Source organism: Lissotriton helveticus, chromosome 1_1, assembly GCF_964261635.1.
Source record: "Lissotriton helveticus chromosome 1_1, aLisHel1.1, whole genome shotgun sequence".
In the NCBI taxonomy this organism is placed as follows: Eukaryota; Metazoa; Chordata; class Amphibia; order Caudata; family Salamandridae; genus Lissotriton; species Lissotriton helveticus.
In genome coordinates this window covers 1305038632-1305058222 of record NC_136057.1, presented here as the reverse complement: position 1 = coordinate 1305058222, position 19591 = coordinate 1305038632, and the positions used below count along the sequence as shown (strand labels likewise).

Genomic DNA, 19591 nt, shown 5'->3' with positions numbered 1-19591 from the left:
ACCGGCACATCGTCAGTCGCGCTACGCGCTGTCAACAGAAAACGCCCGCGCGGGCAAAAACGAAGAAAAAAGACAATGAACGCAAAGTCACCAAAAACACCTCAACCCCGAGCGGAGGTCCGCTCAGCACATACCATCACCGACGCGCGCGCGCGCCGTCTACAACCACCGCCCTTACACACATTACCCCCATAGAAAGAAGTAAAATAGAAGGGCACTTAACTCGCTGCTGCAGCAGCAAAGAAAGAGGAGGTCGTATTATGTGTATGGACACTTATACAAGAGACTTGATACTGATTGGTGCAGACTGTTGGAGGGGGTTGTCCTTCCGGGGTCATGCCAGTTTAAAGTTTTTATTGGCTGCTGTTTATGTCAGTAAAGTAAAGAGAAGCATAATCTGAGCCTCCGTGGACTGACATAGAAGAGGAAAATGTTTTGGAAGGTCGCATTTTCAGAAGCAACCATTGAGAAACAGCGGCCTGTCAGCCAATCCGGTCCTGCGCTGCCCTGTGGGCGCACTTTAGTACAAATAAATACTCGACACTGCCTAAAATGACAAAATGTGGTTTTCCATGTGATAGCATTGAGGCTTGATTCACTATATGCGTTTCGAGCCTCGCCTTCAATCAATGACGCAAGGTACTCCAAAAGAGGCGGAAACTTCCGTGCAGAAGAAAGGGGAAAACGTCACACCCACCTTCCCCAATAATAAGTCTCGGATCCCACTAAGTGCCTGGTTACGTTGGAGCGGAGGGTGATGCGATTGGCTGGCGTTGGCAGTGGGGCGGGCGAGAGCGGAAGTGGGCTTTGTAGCTGCCTGCGCGGTTTTTCTGTTATTTGTATTCCGGGTTTTGGCGCGCGGCGAAGAGTCTTTCTCTGTTCTTGTGGCCTGGTTGTTGATTGCGTTGCTGGTCACAGATTAACGCGCCCAGAATACCGTGTTGTTCCCGGCAGATTTATACCGGGTCAAATATACGCGACCTTAGTGCAGTTACTTAGCGCTGCGCGGGCATCAGTAGGAGTTTCCCGCGCTAGAACACTTGTTCGTTTTCCGGTCATGGCCAAGGTACAGATCCAGAACGTAGTGGTGCTGGACAACCCGTGTCCTTTCGCCAACCCTTTCCAGTTCGAGATAACTTTCGAGTGTATGGAGGACCTACCCGACGGTGAGTGACTCCCGGGTGAGCCCATTATGTGCCCACTTTCTAGAAATGTCACACATGACATCCTCTGATGGTAAGTGATCACCTTTCTTCTTAAATACCACACAGCTCTTAACAGGAATGAGTCATTAACGGTAAGTGATCCACCTGGAGAATGCCCCCCCTAGACGTGCTTGACGGTGAGTGATCTCCTGGCTGCCAGACAGCTACGTACCTCACCTTTCCCGTTCATATTTCGAGGACCTGCCAGTTTTAACACGGAAGTACTGGATGGGGAACTTCGCAATCCTTCATGGCGTATATAAAATGGTTTGGCCTGCCTATTATGTACCGTGATTAGTAATTAATTTCAGGCCGGAGTCTCACGATGGTGAGCGAGCTCCAGTCCTCTATGACGAGAGAGAGAGAAACGGGTAGTCGTCATTGGAGTGTACTTAGACGGGCTACCTGCAGATCAGCACCTGCCGCCTAGTGAAGTATAATCGGTGACTTTGTGCATCGTTCCGTGTCGTCAGTTGCGCTTTATGAGCAACAAAAATGGCTAGAGTGGGACGAGAATCGTTCATGGGGGGAAATAGTTTAGTTTAGATTAGTTGGGTCTTAGTAACCCATTCAGCTCTGAAGGCTCTCTTCCCCTTCCCCCCCCCCCCCCCCTCCTCCATCTACGATTTAATCTACCGGCCCTGTCAAGAATGGTGGGACAGCCTTGTCTCCCCATGGTCCGTGGTCCACGATGGCTTGCTTGTTGTGCTTATTCCTGGTAAGTGATCCTGTGTGACGGAATCGAGAGCAGGAGATCGATTTGCTTCAACAACTGTGCGAACACCCCCCCCCCTCTTTCCCCCACACCCCTGGCCAAAATATAGAGCTGCATATGTGCACACAGCACTTGCATAGGGCGTGCAACTTTCTAAAATACTATTTTCTTGAAGGCTATAGTCCTCCATACCCTGTAGCTAGAGTTCATTTTCCATGCTGCATTGTAAGCTGCAAGCAGCTGTCTCAACGCCGCACATTATCTTCGGTCGAGCCTACAAGACAGCACCAGCTGTCTGGCTGTAAAAGACCTATTGTCAGATTACCAAGAACTTTGAAAGGCCACCCGTTGCCCATCACAGATTGACTTTATTTTCACACTTGTTTGCCTTCTATTCGATAGCTTGCCTTGTGCTTTCCCCTAAGCGCAACTGTTGCGTGTCCTTCACTGCTAGCTTTTAGGGAGCTACTTTAAAAAAAATATTTTATTAACCCCGTGATGGCGCATGTTTTTTTTTAGTTGTCTCACTCGTGCTTCTCTCTCTGCTCTGTAATTTGCTCTCCCATCTGTGTGCACCCATCGTGCTGTTGCTCTGTCGCTTGTACTTCTTTCCCCTGCGCATTGTGTTGCTTTCCATTGTGCTCCGTGTTGCTCCTCGCGTGTGTACTGTTCCTTTCACCCAAGTGCTTATCTCCCAGTGCTCCCTGTACTACCGATTGTGTATCCTTAATGACATCCATTACACGGCGCCCCTGAATTCCTATTTTATATATATGTGTGTGTGTGTATATTATATATTTTTTTAAAACTTTTTTTGTACACTTAACCAAGCCAATCGCCACATTGTTAAAATATACGTAGCTTTGTATCCACCTACAAGTGTTTTTCTCAGCACATGCCATTGGCTGTTGCGTGCTTCATTCCACCCTAGAAAGTGCTTCCATTGGGATGCACGAGACATTTGAAAAGTGCATAATACTGAAAAGTATACTAAATCATTGGTGTCAAGTTACCTCTATCTCCGGTGTGCGCTATAAGCAGAAAGCCATCCTTTGTTTTGTTCCAGTATTGGCAAATCCAGAAGGACTAGCTTTAATGTGCTGAATAGCTTTGGTCTGCAACGCATGCAAACTGCGTTTGTTCGGGCCTGTATTTGCTAATTTAAGCCGGACCTATTGGTGTTGATGGTACTTATTTTTGGTTGCTTCTGCCACACTTAAGTTCACAACTCCTGTACTAAGATGGTGTTAGGTTTGTACTGCTCCAACAATTTACCTTCTGCTTCATTGCTGATCTGCTTTTTCCTTGGGCTTGATGTAGTGGTTACAGTATAAAGCTGTTGTGCTGGCACAATAAAAAGTTTTCTTTGAGTCGTATACATTCCTCGTATGGAATGTCGCCTTAGTAAATATAGATCACTTTACTCCACTCAACATACCTTCACACAAACCATGGCACATGAGATGAAAACATTAAAATAATCGGGATGGGGGGGGGGGGTGCAAATGTCTCTATCATCTTTAATCTGCTGGAAAATTCTCATTTTTTTCGGTGGTACTTCCATAGAGAGCATTGGGGTGCTATGTTTGTGTTCAAATGGTGTCTCAGTGCAATAACTTGCCCTGATTAGAGTTACCAGGCATGTGATCAGTTTTCCACATATTGGATTGTGGTAGTTTGTTGTGTAGCTTTCAGTTCACCCTTCGCGGGCCAGTTCGAGATTTGTTAAAGTTGATGGGCACCAACTACAATTTTTCACCTGCTTGCCCCATTACTGGAGAACATCCTGCTATCTAGGATTTGTACCAACTGTCTCGTCTTTGTTGGGTATGAGCAGCTGATATGTTGTGTAACCCTCTCGGTCTGCAAGTTTGTAGTTACTTGGACTATTTGTCTGTGCTAATTTCTGTTTGGGGGGTGTAGAGAGTATAATAGCTGGCTAAGCACCTGAATGTGCTTTGGTGGACACCATTCACGTCTGGCCGATACCACGCCAGTGTACCATTCAGATTTGCTGCATACTAGAGCAGGGGAGACAGTCTGGGGTATTAGCCTATCGCCGTAATTGTTAGGCATATAAGCAGCAACCATCGCCTTACAGCTATTTTCTTACCCACTTTATACATGGTTTAATATAAGTAATCTTTAGGAATAGTATTCTGATTTTATTGTTTCTCATGATGGATTATATATATATATATATATATATATATATATATATATATATATATATTGTACAACAAAGATTGCTCTCTCGGGTGTGCCACGTGCAAGGAGATAAGCACACAGCTCCCCGCGGTAGCAGCTTTCCAGTCTCTCACACGCCTTTCTCTTAACTGCCATACGCGTTTCGGGCGGCTTGGCGCCCTTGATCACTGGCTGGCCACGAATCACAGAAGGCTTAGTTGTTTGCACTAATTTATTCACAATTGATAGTTACCGCCCCTGTGGGCGTGAACAAAATGGCATTGTGGTCCTCGTAGTCCAATGTACTTAGTGCAATGAATAAATCCCAAGTGGAAGCCGCCGGTAAATATTGGCAGCATAAGGTTCTTCTTCACACCCCAATCCACCCAATGGGGTCAACATTGTTTTCACGGATTGTCAAAAGGCTTCCACTTGGGATTTATTCATTGCACTAAGTACATTGGACTACGAGGACCACAATGCCATTTTGTTCACGCCCACAGGGGCGGTAACTATCAATTGTGAATAAATTAGTGCAAACAACTAAGCCTTCTGTGATTCGTGGCCAGCCAGTGATCAAGGGCGCCAAGCCGCCCGAAACGCGTATGGCAGTTAAGAGAAAGGCGTGTGAGAGACTGGAAAGCTGCTACCGCGGGGAGCTGTGTGCTTATCTCCTTGCACGTGGCACACCCGAGAGAGCAATCTTTGTTGTACAATATATATATATATATATATATATATACATTTTTTTTATTTTTTATTTACTAATATTTGGTTTGCGCAGCATCCTTTTTGTACTTGGCTGAACATGATTATTTCTGTACATACAAATTGTGAGCAAACTGCAGATCTTATGTGCACTTACTAGATGTTTTGTCCTAACTGCTGCCTTTATTGTTTCAGATCTGGAGTGGAAGATAATCTATGTTGGATCGGCTGAAAGTGAAGAGTATGACCAAGTTCTTGATTCTGTTCTTGTCGGCCCAGTCCCCGCAGGAAGACACATGTTCGTTTTCCAGGTGATTTGACGCATCTTTTACTTGGTACTACTTTACATTGATGACTGTTTATAACCTGATAGAAACAGATAAGGGTGCCATTCAGTTTCCGTGTCGTTAAGAGTAAATATGGCCTGGTTACAGTCTCTTATTTGAGCCCATTTTGGACAGTTTTATTAATTCATTTCAACCTCAATTTTTAGGTCGAGCCTGGGCAGCGCATGCGCTGCTGCGGGGCATGCAGTATCTGAGTATGCTCTCAGAGCCCCGCACACTCAGCCCATATTTGTCATTGGCTTGTGTCATTGTCCTTAAATGCTGGCTTCTGATTCGTAAATGGGCTTGTTAGTTCCTTCTTACTACCGCCATGTCTTCATTTGTTACCTTCCATGATGACTGTCCCTTTCCCTTCGGTTGTTACACAGTACCTGTTATTTAGTCAGTAAGCACTACTTTTTAGGTCTCGTGGCGATTACAGCGCAAAGCGCTGTCTCGCCAGAGATCTATTGTTAGTGACTCTGCTTTCCAGGAGACAGCACCTGGCCGCGTGCATTTCCTCTCCGAGAAGGCGATCGGAGCGGGCCACGCGCTCGCTGTGGCCAGCTGCTGTCTCCTGGGAAGCTCCAACACCACACACGCATGCGCTTATAATAATAACATACACAGACACACACGAGCGCCCATGCATGCACGCACGCACCCATACATAGAGAACCCGCCGTCGCATACACACATACACAAGTGCACCTAGACCCCCCAACAAGTAAGGCCCACTTACCGCCACTCCGGACTTCAGCCGCCACTGCAGGGCTCTCCCTCGGGCATGGGAGCCCGCACCACCAGCACTGCTTCTCTCCGTGGGCGCGTGCGCAGGCTTCCGAAGATGGAAGTCCTGCCCCACGGAAGGTTTCGTTCACGTCTGAATTGCTTGGGGCGTGTGGTGAGTACCCTTCTTTTAGAACCTGCCCTTCGCCAGGGATTTCGTTGCTCTTATCAAAGCTTGTTTAATAAGTGGAACCATAGCTGTCCGCTCGGTAATCTCATACAGAAGCTAATATCCTGAAAGGGCCAGGATGCACAATTGATTGATTGGCTGCTAAGCTTGCGGGTCGGATGCATGACATAATTGCTAGAACCTTAATTACATCTACATGATGCACTGTCGTGCTTTTCTCCCAATAAAAATTTCACTGTGTAGCATCTTTTTTATAAAAGAAGGAAACGCATCTTTAGAATGTACTGAGACAGATACAGGAGCAAAAAATAAAATGAAAGAGGTGTGACGCAGAGGCCAGAGCGGCTGACTCCAGGGAGCGGTGCTCATAGTTCGATCCTGGCGCCGGCAGTAGCTCTGCTCAGCACCACGTGACTCTGGGCAATAGCTCACTTAATCTCCCCGCACCCAGTGCCCTGAATCCTTAAACGGTGCACCCAGCGCCTTGAAACGTTAAAAGGTGACATGGTCTCGCTTTACAAATATGGATTGTTGTTGTGAATAGCTAAAAAGTGAGTTTGCTGGATAGCCACAGTTCTCCTTAGTGTTCTTAAATTCTGAACTGTAATAGCTCCTTTCCAAGATCACCTTGAAAGAACTATAAACGTGGGCAGTAGAACATGCTTCGGGCCCTTTCTTCCAACCAGAATCTTGAAAGGGGCCTTCAAATATATTATCGTAATGGAGAGAGGGACGTCATACATGTGACTTACAAAAAGGCAAACTAATTTATGGAATTTTTTGATCCTATAATAAGGCTTCTGATAATTTTAAAACAAACCTGCATAGCACCACCTTTGGCAAATTGGGTGTCCCGGCATCCCCCACCCGTTCATCATGGACAGTATTGTACTTTGGAGCTCTGGTTATCTGTCCTGGAGAGATTGCTCACTAGCTAATTAATCCTTTATTGTTTAACCAAGCAGGTGTAATTATGTTCACTGACCCGCTTTTCGTGCTGCCTGCTGGCTCTCGCAGAGGTATTACGACATTTCAACTCAAACTAAGTGCATTATTGGCGTAGAACTGCTGTCATTTTCATTGTGCAGGTAATGATTGACTTCAAAACTAGGCTGTAATCCACTAGCCCAGATAGCAGCGAATGGTCACATCTCCAGAGATTTCCCGCTTGGTCGTGGGACGAGGCAGGGTTGCCCTTTATCCCCCTTACTGTTTACGCTAGTTCTTGAGCCGCTGGCGATCTAGGTCAGGTGGGAGCCATCCATCAAAGGCATCAGATGGTCGCAGACATGGGAGGATCGGATATCTCTCTACGCGGACGATATCCTTTTGGATCTCACCTCCCCCAAAAAATCTATTCTAGAACTGCTGAACGTCTGCGAGAAATTTGGAAGGGTCTCAGGTTATAGAATTAATTGGACTAAATCAGTCTTATACGTTCTTGCTGGAACCCCGCCACCGCTTCCGGCGGACTGTTCATTACGCTATACTAACGGCCCCTTCAGGTATCTGGGAATCCAAGTTTCTTCCGACCCGGACGAATTTCACGCCCTCAATCTGGGACCCCCTCTGGAGCGGTTGAAAAGGGACGTGAAGGTGTGGCGTTCCCTCCCTCTCACTCTCCTGGGCAAAGCCGCATTGTTCAAAATGATGACGTTGCCTCGCTTTCTGTACCTCCTCGAACACACCGTTCCTGGTCTCCCCCTCCTACTTTAAGAATATTGCGGCAGCTGTATCTACTTTACTATGGGATGGGAAACCGGCCCGGATCGCGCAATGCAAGCTGGTAAAGGACTGGTATGATGGGGGTATAGCGCTCCCCAATATTGAATTGTACTACTGGGCTGCCCACCTTAAGCAAATTAATTACTGGCTCCACGCCCCGCAAGCGGAACCCGCCTTTCTGGCGGATAGGCATGGTATTGAACCCAGGGGACTGTTGAGAAACCTGTATAGTCGTAGAGTCCCATCTGATCTGATAGGCCCGACCCGTCACACAATCCAGCTCTGGTACAGGGCACATAGACACCTTCAATGCGCACACGTAATTACACTAATGACACCCCTGTGGGACTCACACAGATTAGGGTTCATGGGTAATAGTAAGGGGTTCCAGGCATGGGACTCCATAGGTATATCCGTGGTGGGTGATCTCTGGAGAAAACGTACCATAGTAGACTTCGCTTTTCTACAAACCAAACATGATATGGCCCAATCAGAATATTACAGGTATATGCAAATAAGACACGCGCTTCTCTCAACCATCCCGACCGGAACAACATTACAGGACTCCACAGGACAGACTGCTTACGGAACATATGCCCCACAAAGTGACATCCCTCACATATCGGAAACTGGTCAACAGCCTCCCTGACATGCTATCCAAGTTGCGCCTTTGTTGGGTGGGAGATATTGGTGACATTGATGACTCAGAATGGCAGGAGGCACTCTCCTCGACAAAGGAATCTGCGATTCCGTCCAGACTTAAACTGGTCCAGTTGAAAATCGTTCACCGCACATACTATACCAGAACGGTTCTTCATAAAATAGGAAGAGCCTCTCACGAATTTTGCCTCCGTGGCTGCGGGGAGAGGGGGACATTTTACCACACGATCTGGGACTGTAGATGTGTAGCCACGTACTGGGTTATGCGGACCATTTCCCAAACCACAGAGGTTTCCCTACTGCCCAACCCACGTCGCTGTCTACTAAACATTTGGGAGGCAGAAGATCTAACCCATCGTCAGCTGGACTGGGCTGTGCTGGGTATGATGGTGGCGAAGCGCAATATAGCCAAACTGTGGGGTTCCAACGTCCTGCCCACGCTGAGAGACTGGTGCAAAGATATGGATGACGCCATGGTGGCCGAAAAGGCGGTGTTTGTTCATCGAGGTTGCCCGGCGAAATGGGGGCAGATCTGGGGGGCATGGAATGCGTTTAGGGGGGATATATGTGAGCCACCGCGAGTTGACCTGGATGAGGACCTTTCAGATTGAGGATTGAGCCTGGTCTTTATTTGCTGATGGTTGTGTCACCTAGTGTGCTGCTTTCCGCCCTTTGATGGACGGATATTGAGATATGGGGATGGGTTGGTGGCCACACGGCTGGTTAACGATATACTGCAATGTGTGACTGTCTGTTCTCTCATCTTCAAAGGATTGATTGTGCTGCGCGTGCCTTTACGTTTCATAGAAAAGTTTTGTTATTTGGTTATTGTAAACTCATAGACCTAAGCCATATCGTATGCCTGAAAATACTCGATACATGTTACACCTAGTTTCTATTCGCCGCCGGACCCCTGGGTTGTCTGCCATGCGGCTGTGTTATCCTATTGACAATGCCCGACCTCTATTTCTGCTGCGGCCGGCCCAAACGGGTTGTAGGCCTTACGCTGTGTCATGCTGGAAGTTCACAATAAAGGTCTTTAAAAAAAAAAAACTAGGCTGTAATAAGATGGGTTGCGTTTAATGTTCGATTACAAGCGTCCTTGAATTACATTTTTTTTTTTTTTACAGCTTTATATAGCGCGAACTCGACCCAAAGGTTTTGGAGCGCTATACATGAGCACGCACCAGTTACTTTACACAAGGACACATTCATTTTTTTGATAGGCACATTACGTGATTTGCACAGAATTACAGGACGTGGAGTCGACCCCAAGGCTCGAACCTTGGTTTCCCAGCTCCAAAGTCGGTAGTCTAGCCGTCCACATCCTCTCCCCAGTGATCTTACTAAAGACCTATCGCCATGTAGTAGCACTGTGAAAGGAAGGTGTAAAGCCACATTCAATGGCGCCTTGGAATAACGAATACCTAAGTCAGCCGTGTCTGGATTCAAACCCCTGACCTGCCAGTTGGACACACAGCTCAACTCTGGCCTCTTAACAAGTATTAGAAGTGGGCGGGATCAGAAGGGCACAGCGTGCCCCTATTTTTAAAAATTATGTCAGTCCGTTCCCCTACTTCTTTGTTTTTAAAAAGCGTCCCGGGACTGTAGGAATAGCCCTACTTTTAAAATGTCAACTTTTATCTTTAACCCTGTGTGGTGCTCATCGAGGAAGGCCTCTGCAGTGCCCACAACCTCCTTCACCTTCCCCTCTGTGTCTAGGGGCCTGCATAACAACACCAAAGGGGCCATCAGTGTTGGGTTAGCATGAAAACTGCTACCTCTGGTGGCCCTGCTGCTGCCGTGATTCACGCCTCATTTAGTGGGGCCGCTACTTGCCTGCACCCACTGTGACCAATACAATATCACATCAGGATACTTTGGCTTCCCCGCCCTTGACCTGCTCTGCCCTTTATTTTCGGCTCACGCAGACTGCCGGTCGCCACCAGGAAACAACAAGCATTTGCCATGCAGCAGGTCTCGCATTTACGCAAGTTTTAGCTATTGGCATTGTAAATGACAATGCCTTATATTTATGTTTTTGAAACAAATAAAAAGCATTGTCATTAACGATGGCAATAGCTTAAACTCGTTAGAGAAATGCACACAGAATGAGAGACGAATAAGACGGAGTGACATTATGCAGTGGCAGCCTCTATGCTATCCCATTTTGATTTCTCATAAAAATCACAACAATAAAGATTGGCTGCAGATAATGCTACAACTAATACAGTATAGGAAAAGGAAATTGTGATTAATCTACTTTAAGTTCGATCTGCTTATTTTAAAAACTTTAAATGTAAGGTCTAATTTACAAGGAATATATTAAGTTTAGGAGAACTTGGAGGTAGATGTATTGCATTACCCTATCAAAAGCATTTTCAACATTTCCAGGCGCATATACCACATGTGGATTATTTTAAGAAAGACAAATATTTTTATTTACTGCTCAGTCAGTAGATGCACCCAAACATGAGTCTAGCAAAAACATAAAATCGGTATTTAATCCCATTCTTTGCCATGGGACAAACCAGATGAACTCACTTGAACTCCACACTCAATAACCTTGGTTGTACAAAAGGCCACAGGAGCAAAGAAAATCCTTCAACCATGCCCTGGGGCCAGACACCACTCCACCCACTCCGAGTGCTGAAGTGCCTTCAGATGCTTCTCTAAAAGTTCCCTTGTACTTATGTACTTATGTTTTAAAACCCAAAACATAGATAGAAGGCATTGTCATTTCCAGAATACCTTCCAAGGCTGCGATTCCTGGACGCAGTGACCTTTTAGGTTTGTGAAGGGAAGTGGCACTGAAGCACAGGGGTAGCGCTATCTTTTGGCACAGCTGACAACTATTGTCACTACCCCAAATATGCACGCAGTTTTTTAAACTCCCTTCTAACGGCACTCCATAATTATGGTGTGCTTTTGTTGCAATTGGTGTTGCAATATTAAGCAATGCCAATAGCTCAAACTTAATTACTGCGAGACCTATTGCATTGCAAATGCTTGTTTTAATTAGTTTCTCTTCCTGCAGGCATGACATACACTGCTTCAGCTGCGCTGATGGGATCTTTTTTTTTTTATAGCTTCCACAGTGGGTGCACTCGACAAGGCTGTTTAAGATTATGTGCGCTCTTGGTTTGTCTTGTTACATAGTTTGGTGTCTGCTCGGCTCTTGTGTGTCGCCCTGTGTTAACTTGTAAGTAAAATCGCCCAGGTATTCCCACACTAAGCAGATAATTGGTTGAAAAATGCGAGTTGAAATATGAGCAGTGCTGCGCGTCATCAGCTGGGCTGCTGCTGTCTGGAAACAAGCATTTTGATAGTCTAATCTGTGACACCTGGGGAGATTGTCTAATTTTCTTTTTTTTATGCGGGGCATCAGGTTTGCTATTGCCCTGGTTCTTTACCTTCCTCTCCCAACGGCAGCTGCCCCATGGCTTTCATCAGAAAAGCTTGCCAGCGTGAACTGCATGTGCTGTACTTGCGTCTGATATGACGTACCTGGCCTGATTATCGTTTGCTTTACCACACAAGAAATAAAACAATCTTGAAAGCGCAAGAGGTACGCTTAAGCCTGACCTGGCGCGAGGCTCCAACTAAGACTCGTCATGGTCAGAAAACGTTTTTTGAACCTCCCCATCTCTTCTCCTTTCGAGGTTTGTCAACTGGAAACGTAGCCAGTGGAGGGGGTTACTCTTCACAAAAGGAATCACGTGCTGTGTAAAAGAATTTCACAGTGTCACAGGCTAATTCAAGTGGCTCTGCGCTGGGCATGCAACACTAACAGCCATGTGCCTGTCAAGAGGGCACAAGGACTTGGGAGACGTGCAAGAGAAACTAGCTGGCGCAGTACATACTACACACTATACATGCCAACGTGGAACTCTTTGAGCAAGTAACATACAACACATACTAGGATACGTGGATATGCCAGTGTGAAGCTATTTGGGCAGTTCTTCACATACCAGAGCACACCAATGTGAAATAATCTGGGCACAGGACATACAAGGCAACATACACGTTAACAAAGACATTGTAGGGGACGTGCATGACAATGAAAAACTATTTGGGCACAGAAGAATCACATGAATGGTTTGCATGTCATTGTGAAGCTATCTAGGCACCATTAATTTTGTGTTCTGGGAAAAGTACACACTTCACATCTGAGGACAAGTGAATGTAAATGAGAAACTATCTTTGCACAGTACATGCAGAGTTTGCCTATCTGTATCCCAAAGAAAAAATATTTTGTCGCTCTAGAGGAGACGTGTGAATGTAAAACGGTCTAGACTGCACATATGGAGCTCTGTAGGAAAGACATGTTTGCCAATGTAAACCTATCTGAGTGCAGTGCATGCAGGACTGTATGAGTTAATGTAAACCTATCCGGACTCTGTACATACAGTGCTCACTGGGAAAGGTATATGTGCCAATGGAAAACTATTTGGGTGCAGTGAGTACATGGATCACTGCGGGTGGGGTGCCCTGCATACAGTGTGTGTCAATATAAAACTATCCGGGGGTAGTACATGCAGTGCTTGCTCGCAAGCATGTACATGACATATTTGTGCAAAGTACAACACAAACTAGAACAAGCATTTGCAATGCAACAGGTTTCACATTTTCGAAACTTTGACCTATTGGTATTGTAAATGACCATGCCTTTTATTTGTGTAATTTATTTTTAAATAAAAGGCATTGTCATTTACAATGCCAATAGCTAAAAGTCTCGCAATTGCAAGACCTGTTGCATTGCAAATGCTGGTTTCTTCCTTCTTCAATGTTAAGTGGATTTCTTGTTCCAGCTAATGTAGAACAAATACTTCATATAATGCATAGTTAAAGTGTGATGTGGGGTTTTAAGTATTTTTTTTTTGTATTTCCCCCTCCTGTTCTGTCACTTAGTCCTATTCACTGCTTGTTGTTTTCCTCATTCAATAGCATAGGTGTGAGTGCCTGCATATACAAATGTCCATTGTTGTTGAAACCAGTCTGTTTCATGCTACTTCGATTTAGAACTACTGTGCAGATGTTTATACATCTTCTAAGTTCATGTCCTTCATTTTTTTTTTTGTGTTTTTTTTTTTTTTTTGCAGGCTGATGCCCCCAACTGCAGTCTCATCCCAGAGACTGATGCAGTGGGTGTCACAGTAGTTTTGATCACATGTACGTATCGGGGCCAGGAGTTCATCCGTGTGGGATACTACGTCAACAATGAATACGTGGATCCAGAGTTCCGTGAGAATCCTCCTCAGAAGACTGACTTCTGTCAGGTACGGAATGTTTTTCATGCAGACTTGATTTGTTGCCCATTCTTTTGGAGGTGGAATATATGTAAATGTGTTTGGACCTGGCAGAGTGAACAGTGTCTGGTGCATGGATTTCCTTTTAGGTGGCCTGGTGATTTAGTTCCAGCACCAGATTTGTAATTGACATTTTCTGTCTCTTTGCAGTTTCAGCTTGCACACTCAAAGTTGTTCCAGCCTTGCATTCTCGGTGCATCACAGAGGGGGTGGGGAGAAGCATACTAGCGAGAGCAACACCAGCTCCAGTGCCATAGTTTCCTATTCCTATCCTGTCTGTATTTATGAAGTGGGGGCCTGGGAGAACGTTGGAGCGGAGAGTAGCCAGTAAGACGTGCGCTGAACAGCAAAATCATAAACCGGATCTGGAACTCAACAAAAAGCCCTGTAATGATGACAAAAACAACAATCTTAGCAATAACATTACTGTCTTGACACTGTCTTTTATCACATTAGAGGTAATTGATTCTGTCTTTTGTCTTGGAGATTTGGTATCTCTTCTTCATTAGCACCAAGTTGATGCTTGGTCAAACTAACCAATAGTCTTGGAAGTATGGCGATGGAGAGCCAAAGTACTACTAAGGTACACAGCGATCTCTTCTTCCAACATGACGCTGTGGTATACGCCCTAGCTGCTCCTGGCCTAGACCGTATCGCACTTACTCAGTAGCTAACACACATCTACCTGCAGGCCATGAAAACTAATAGCCCGCAGATTGACGTGCATGTTAACTGCATATTTGCAACACTAGACACATTTTGTTCAGAAAGTCACAAAAAAATCCTAACGTACGAGCTGAGGCAAAAGAAAAAAAACTGCGCCGATTCGACCCTAAATTGCCAGAGGGAAATGCTACATGTAACAGGGCTAGGCTACATGGGAGGGAGCAACAAAGCAAAAGGAGGGACTGATGTGACCGATTCACCATAGAAAAGCAAGGATTTTCGAATAGCACACAAAAGGACGAATAAAAAGTGAAGGGCGTGTTTTAAGCCCACAGAGTAGATACAGCATGTCTTGAACAAGCAGCGTAAGGAAGAGACCTAAAATAGGGGTGGGTACTGCTTGCCCCATGTCCATCTTTCTGTTGTGGTTTCCTGCAGTCTTTCCCCAAAATTGGTATCTTCCTCGAATCACCCTTCATGATGAAGGCATGTGATAAATCAGTCCACTGCTGTGGGTGCAAAACCATATACCAAGCTTCCTTGTGTCATTTGCAAAAAAAAAAAATACAGATCCTACAGAAACTAGACTTCCATTGTATTCTGCAGTCTTCCTGCTCAAACTGCAGTAGCACCTGCAGCTCTTGGAAGGCAATTATTTTTTGTGTGTATTGAGTAATTAAGTCTAGGAAAGCCATGGGAAATGATCTACCAGGATTCTTGTCCTAATCTTTGTCATGTTTAAGCTTCTAAAAATGAGAACGTAGACGCATTTGCAGAATTTCCCCCTCTATATACACAGCAGAAGGGCTTTCTTGTGCACAATATAAAAATACAAAATAAAGCCTGCAAGTACCTCCCAGTGGAATATCTGATTTCTGCAGTAGTTGAGCCTGTACATCTAAAAGCAAGTGTGGGTTTTGCTTATCTTTCCTGCACTGGATATCTGAAAATAAATTGTGGATTTTCGGTTTGCTGGGGAAAATACTTTCTCCGTCTAGTGATTGGGAACGGGGGGGGGGGGGGGGTAAAATGTGTGTAGGTGAAAACAAAATAAACAAGGTCCTAGTCTTGTAATGCCGTCATAGATGGATTCTTGTGTAAACGAAGCAGCAGTCCTCTAGAAGTGTCAATTTTGATCCAACTGCGTAAGCCTCTTGGATCTTTATTGTAGTCTCTATTCAGACCTCGGTGACTGCCTCATTCTTAAAGCATGGATAACCAGTAGAAAGGAACAATTCTGCGTCTTCCTATCTTTATACAGAGATCACTACAACCAAATGAGTTCACAAAAGTGATGAAACAAAGTTGGGTACTAAAATAAGTGTTCAGTCCACTCTCCTGTGTCTTTTAAATTACAGAGATCATGACTGCAACTCTCAGACATTATAAATCTTCTTATGGTCATAGAGCTTGGTTCAGAATAAATGTCTCGGGTTAAATAAAGATAGTCATGTTTCCAACAGGACCAAGATTATGAGGGTTATCTTTAAGCTTAACGAAGTAAACCAATTGCTCTTGGAGTCATGTGGTCACATTAGCTGACGTTTTGGAGGTGATACTTTTTGGCAATTAGACTAAATGTGTCCTTTCCTCAATATACATTTCCTATTGCTGATTAAGGGAGACCACAGGTTCTACCTAAGTACGCTATCATAGATCATTGATAAAATAATAAACTTCCTTTTAGCCCAGACTATTCGTCAGAAGTTCTCACCAGCGGGAGGTTCATCGGGCTTCGAAGGCTTCACCTATGTCCTTGTCAGGCTGGTTGGTTGGCGTTCAGTCTCTTGCTGATTTCCAACAAAGGCTTTTTCATCAACCAAAAGTATATTTTAATCCGAACCTGTAGGTGTAAGTTTATGGAAGCGGCAGTAAACGGTGAAACTTGTTCCTAGTGCATACATAACACCGACACAGTGATTTCAAACACTTGACTCTGACCTGCAGATTGTTTTACTAGGCTTGGCTAAGGATGCTTGTTTAGTACTTCTCAGTCATTCAGGGGAACAAAATAAGCATTTTGTCTAATGGGGCGACTGCGAAAGCCTGCTTACTGAGCTGTAGAGGCTGCAACTACTGTATCCTAGTGTGCAGGCAGGGTATGGTGTTCCAAGGACTAATCACATACTGAAAGTCAGAGTAACCTATTCTGGTGCATGCCATATACTTTCCTCCTGAATATACTTAGGCATGTGGTTTAACCACTTCTCGGCTGGGGATAAAAAATGTGGTTGATATTGAATTGATCTAGCGTCTGAATAATACTGCTTGTGAATGCAGGGTGTTAGTGGCCTTTTGGTCTCTTCTGTATATTTTGGTTCCAGTTTTATCTTCATTGAGTAGTTAAATTATTTTTGTATCTTTTCTTATTCTACTCCTAAACCCTTGCTGATCAGCTCCAGAGGAACATATTGGCGTCCAACCCTCGTGTGACACGGTTCCATATCCAGTGGGACAGCACTACTGACCAAAAAATGGAGGACCTGGAAAATGTGGATCCAACCCCTAACAGTATGCTCCCGCCAAACTGTACCCCCTCCAAAGGGTTGCTAACCCCAGGTGGAGCACTGAATCTCATACCCGAGAACTCTATGGACTGCATGTAATTATAAGCAGCGGGGTGGGGGTTGGGACGTGAATGTGGGTGGGGAAAGTTTAATAAATGAATGGAATACAGTAGATTATTGCATACTGTGTGCCTCTGGACTAGGTATGATCTGGTGGAGTTTGAACTTGTTTGGAATCGTTCCACTAACCACTCAGTCAGTGTGCAAATAGGATTTGCTACAAGAGGTTGCAGCAACTCCGGGCTCCCATAAATGGGAAGTTTTAACAAAAGAAGAAGCTTTTGTGGAGAAATCTTTGTGCTGTGAGAGACCAGTTCAAGTTCCTTACCATCTCCTAAAAAAGTGGTGCGCTTTGATGAAGAATGGCTTCCGGGTTGGACAATGGAATACTTCTGGAAACCACATGATAGTTCATACCTGAAAAAATTAGCCCTGCTTGGTGCTGAAACTCCTTTTAACTAGCTGTTGAATCATGAATAAGTTTGGAGTGAGCAGATTTTCGTATTTATCAGAGGGACCGTACAAACTTGATGTCCTATGTTAGGCACATAATCCATAAAATGTAGGAGTGGCATGTCTGAAAAGGACCGTGAGTAATTTTGTAAAAAGCCACTCCACTTTTCACCAGCAAAACCAAACCAGCCTGCAGATCAAGAGTGCTCAGTTCAGCCCTACATGCCACTCTAGACTGCCCTAGTCAAAATTAATTTGTCTGGCGTAGCATTCATTTAAGCCAAACAACCCGACTTGGTCAGAGCAAAGTGGTGTTTCCTTGTTGCGGTTTGTCCTTTCATTCCATACACATCTGGAATTTCTAAGATGGTTTACGAATCTGGGACCCGAATGTTAAACCACATATGGCGCTGACTAGTGTATTTGTAGAGTGTCAGTACACAGGGACATGACCCATGCTTGTACATTTGATTGAGTAGTGAGAATTCTGTCATCATTTTGTTTATGAATAACTCCCCGTGGTCACTTAAGTGCTTACCTTGGCATTTGCCTGTATTTGATAATGTCTGGCAATTGCTGGACCGCCACTGTGCACTGAAAACCGCACTTGCTAAGTTAGACTTGGAAATAGTTTGTTGTATTAATACCTCTAATGTGGGTATTTTTCTCTTGCCTCACTGCTTCAAAAAGAGGAACAAATAGTTCACTCACGAGTCCAGTAACCAGTTGTAAGTCTTTTGTGCAAGACCCCCATTTCCCTTCTTCCATCAGACTATTCTATCCCATAACCTTGTTTTCCAGCACTGCCTCTCCAGTCTTTAAATGCAGCCAATAGATCCATTTAAGCACGACTTGCTGTCCCGTCTCTGCCAGAACCCAATATTTCCTTCTCTCACCACCTAAGAAAAGCATACCGTCCTGTTTTCATACAAAGCAACCTGTGCTTCCCTGCTTTCACAGAAAAGTCTGTCCTAGGGATGGTCTGAGTTTTAATAACCTTGCAAGAGGTCCCAGGATGAAACACGCACAGCTATCCCTATTGACTTGTTACAAGACATGGTTTGGTCCAGTACCTGAACCGATCCTAATTTTATTTTGCTGTCTCTGAAAATCAGGTGTAGATGCTAAGCACTGGATGGTGTAATGGGTTATAGTTATCCGCTTGCAGAATGGTGTTTTTTTCCCATCTTACTGGAGAAGGCTGGTATGGATCCTATTGGTAAATCAGTTTGAGGGCTAATAAAGAGTAACTTGTTCCATGACCCTAGCAGAACATATCTCCTTTTCTACAACACACCACCTCTTCTGGAGATAAACATTTCAAGTACAAACTGTTAAGTGAATGGCCAGGGTTCTGCCGTCCTTAGATGAGGTATGCCCTTATTGTGCCTCAAACCTCTATCAAGCTGGGAATTGGCCCAGGATCTAGGAAATGGCGTCAGAATATTTTTTTCCGGTGCAGTGGACGCCAGAGGTGCTAAACCTTCAGGGTGATATTCGGTTGTACCTCATGCTAGTATGTGTGTATTTAGGAACTAGTTTGAATATATGTTAAATACCTGGTGCGGTCTGTATGCCTTCTTAAATTTGTTGTTTTTGATACGTTAACACAATTTGTACATTTGTTAAGTTTTTTATAAATATATATATTAAAGGAATACGCGTACGTCTATTGGCAACAGTTCATGTAGAAATAAAGCACTTGGAATGAATAGCTGTTTGGTCTTTTTTTTCCCAGCCTCAGTTTCAGGTTTCAAATAAGAAGCTCTTATTCAGAGAACAGACTTGGGTGTATTATGGTCTACTTACAACTTGTAGACTGAAGTGGTCATGTGTAGATCAAATGGAAAATTAACAATGGAAACTCATAGAAAGTGAACATTTTAGAACTAAGAGCAGGTATAAAAGACACTGGTAAAGTGACACATTGGACATGTTCATTTCTGAATCATTATAGAACTCTTACCAACTAAGCTGGTCCTAGAAGTATTCAAATAAATCCCATTGTAACGAGTAAAACCATGGTGGGGGCACTGCAAAAATAAAACTAGAAATACCTGTGTGGACTTTAAAACTAGTTTGCAAATAAGGCAGGTTGACAAAATCCACTTGGAGATGCATTCAACCCTGTTATTTGCAGGCTGCCTGCTT

General features: G+C 44.6%; 1 protein-coding gene across 1 annotated transcript; it reads left to right on the top strand.

The window, feature by feature from the left end:
• The first annotated feature begins 763 nt into the window (after nucleotides 1–763).
• ASF1B (anti-silencing function 1B histone chaperone) lies at nucleotides 764–19152 on the top strand. Its single transcript, XM_078681425.1, has 4 exons — nucleotides 764–1166; nucleotides 5011–5126; nucleotides 13548–13724; nucleotides 16817–19152. Exons 1-4 carry the CDS (start codon nucleotides 1058–1060, stop codon nucleotides 17024–17026), a joined length of 612 nt encoding a protein of 203 aa, XP_078537551.1. The 5' UTR covers nucleotides 764–1057; the 3' UTR covers nucleotides 17027–19152.
• The last annotated feature ends 439 nt before the right edge of the window (nucleotides 19153–19591 follow it).

Excerpts from the sequence above, each read along its gene's own strand:
- ASF1B (XM_078681425.1), top strand. The coding sequence starts at position 1,058 with ATGGCCAAGGTACAGATCCAGAACGTAGTGGTGCTGGACAACCCGTGT. Across the intron at positions 1,167-5,010 it reads TATGGAGGACCTACCCGACG|ATCTGGAGTGGAAGATAATC; the intron begins GTGAGTGACTCC and ends TTATTGTTTCAG. Across the intron at positions 5,127-13,547 it reads GACACATGTTCGTTTTCCAG|GCTGATGCCCCCAACTGCAG; the intron begins GTGATTTGACGC and ends TTTTTTTTGCAG.